This window comes from Propithecus coquereli, unplaced genomic scaffold, assembly GCF_000956105.1.
Source record: "Propithecus coquereli isolate 6110/MARCELLA unplaced genomic scaffold, Pcoq_1.0 Scaffold223, whole genome shotgun sequence".
Taxonomy (NCBI): Eukaryota; Metazoa; Chordata; class Mammalia; order Primates; family Indriidae; genus Propithecus; species Propithecus coquereli.
Window position 1 is genome coordinate 4,090,790 of NW_012147523.1, and position 783 is coordinate 4,091,572.

Here is a 783-nt window from a genome sequence, read left to right on the forward strand (position 1 = left end):
ATAATATTAAGAAATGTAATTTTTTTAACCTCCTGAAGGTAACTAGATACTCCACAACTATCTGAACAGCTAAAACAAGCCATTCAAAGGGACCTTTTTAATAATGGCAAACTACTTCCAGTGCTCTTTATTCCTTTCTGCTATGTTTTCAGATGAATTTGCAACAGATTCTAAGAAAAGCTACTGCGAGCGGCAGCTGGAATTCTCCAAGTGAAGGAAGAAAGGCACAATTCCTGAGGACCAGCTTGGTCAGAGCCATCAGAACATCCACAGAACTTGTCTTACCGAGCACCTGCTAGATGCCAAGACACATCTCATCCTGTCCTCTGCCACGGCCCTAAGAGGGAGGAACTAGTTCTTTCCCCATTTCTCAGATGAGGAGATCACAACCACGTCACTGAGCTATTGCAGTGAAATTTCGACAAGATAACGTATGTGAAAACTCGTCAAGGAGAGCTCAATGTGCAGAAATGCTGATCTGGTTTTTGGTGTGGGTTTTTTTCCCCCTCTGTTTAATGTTTCATCCCTGAGGTGGGCTTCACCTGTACTGCCTTCTCCTTCAGGGCCAGCAGCTGAGGCAGGCTGAAACCCTTCACAGCCCCCAGCAGCTCCACGTTCCTGATGAATGTGTCTTCCTCCATGCAGAGCAGGTCCTCCGGGGCCCAGCAGGCGTTGGCTTCAGCCAACTTGAAGACATCGTCTGAAGAAGGAGCCGGGACTCCATGGCAACCTGAAGAAAGGGGAGATGCAGGGAAGGAACAGAGGAAAGAATTCAAGAAATGT

General features: G+C 47.0%; 1 protein-coding gene across 1 annotated transcript in view; it reads right to left on the reverse strand.

Moving 5' to 3' along the window:
- OTOA (otoancorin) overlaps positions 1-783 on the reverse strand; it is a 64,600-nt gene that overhangs the window by 14,632 nt on the left and 49,185 nt on the right. The window contains exon 22 of the mRNA XM_012644937.1: positions 543-730. Coding sequence (XP_012500391.1) covers positions 543-730 — 188 coding nt within the window. The remainder of the gene's footprint in view (positions 1-542; positions 731-783) is intronic.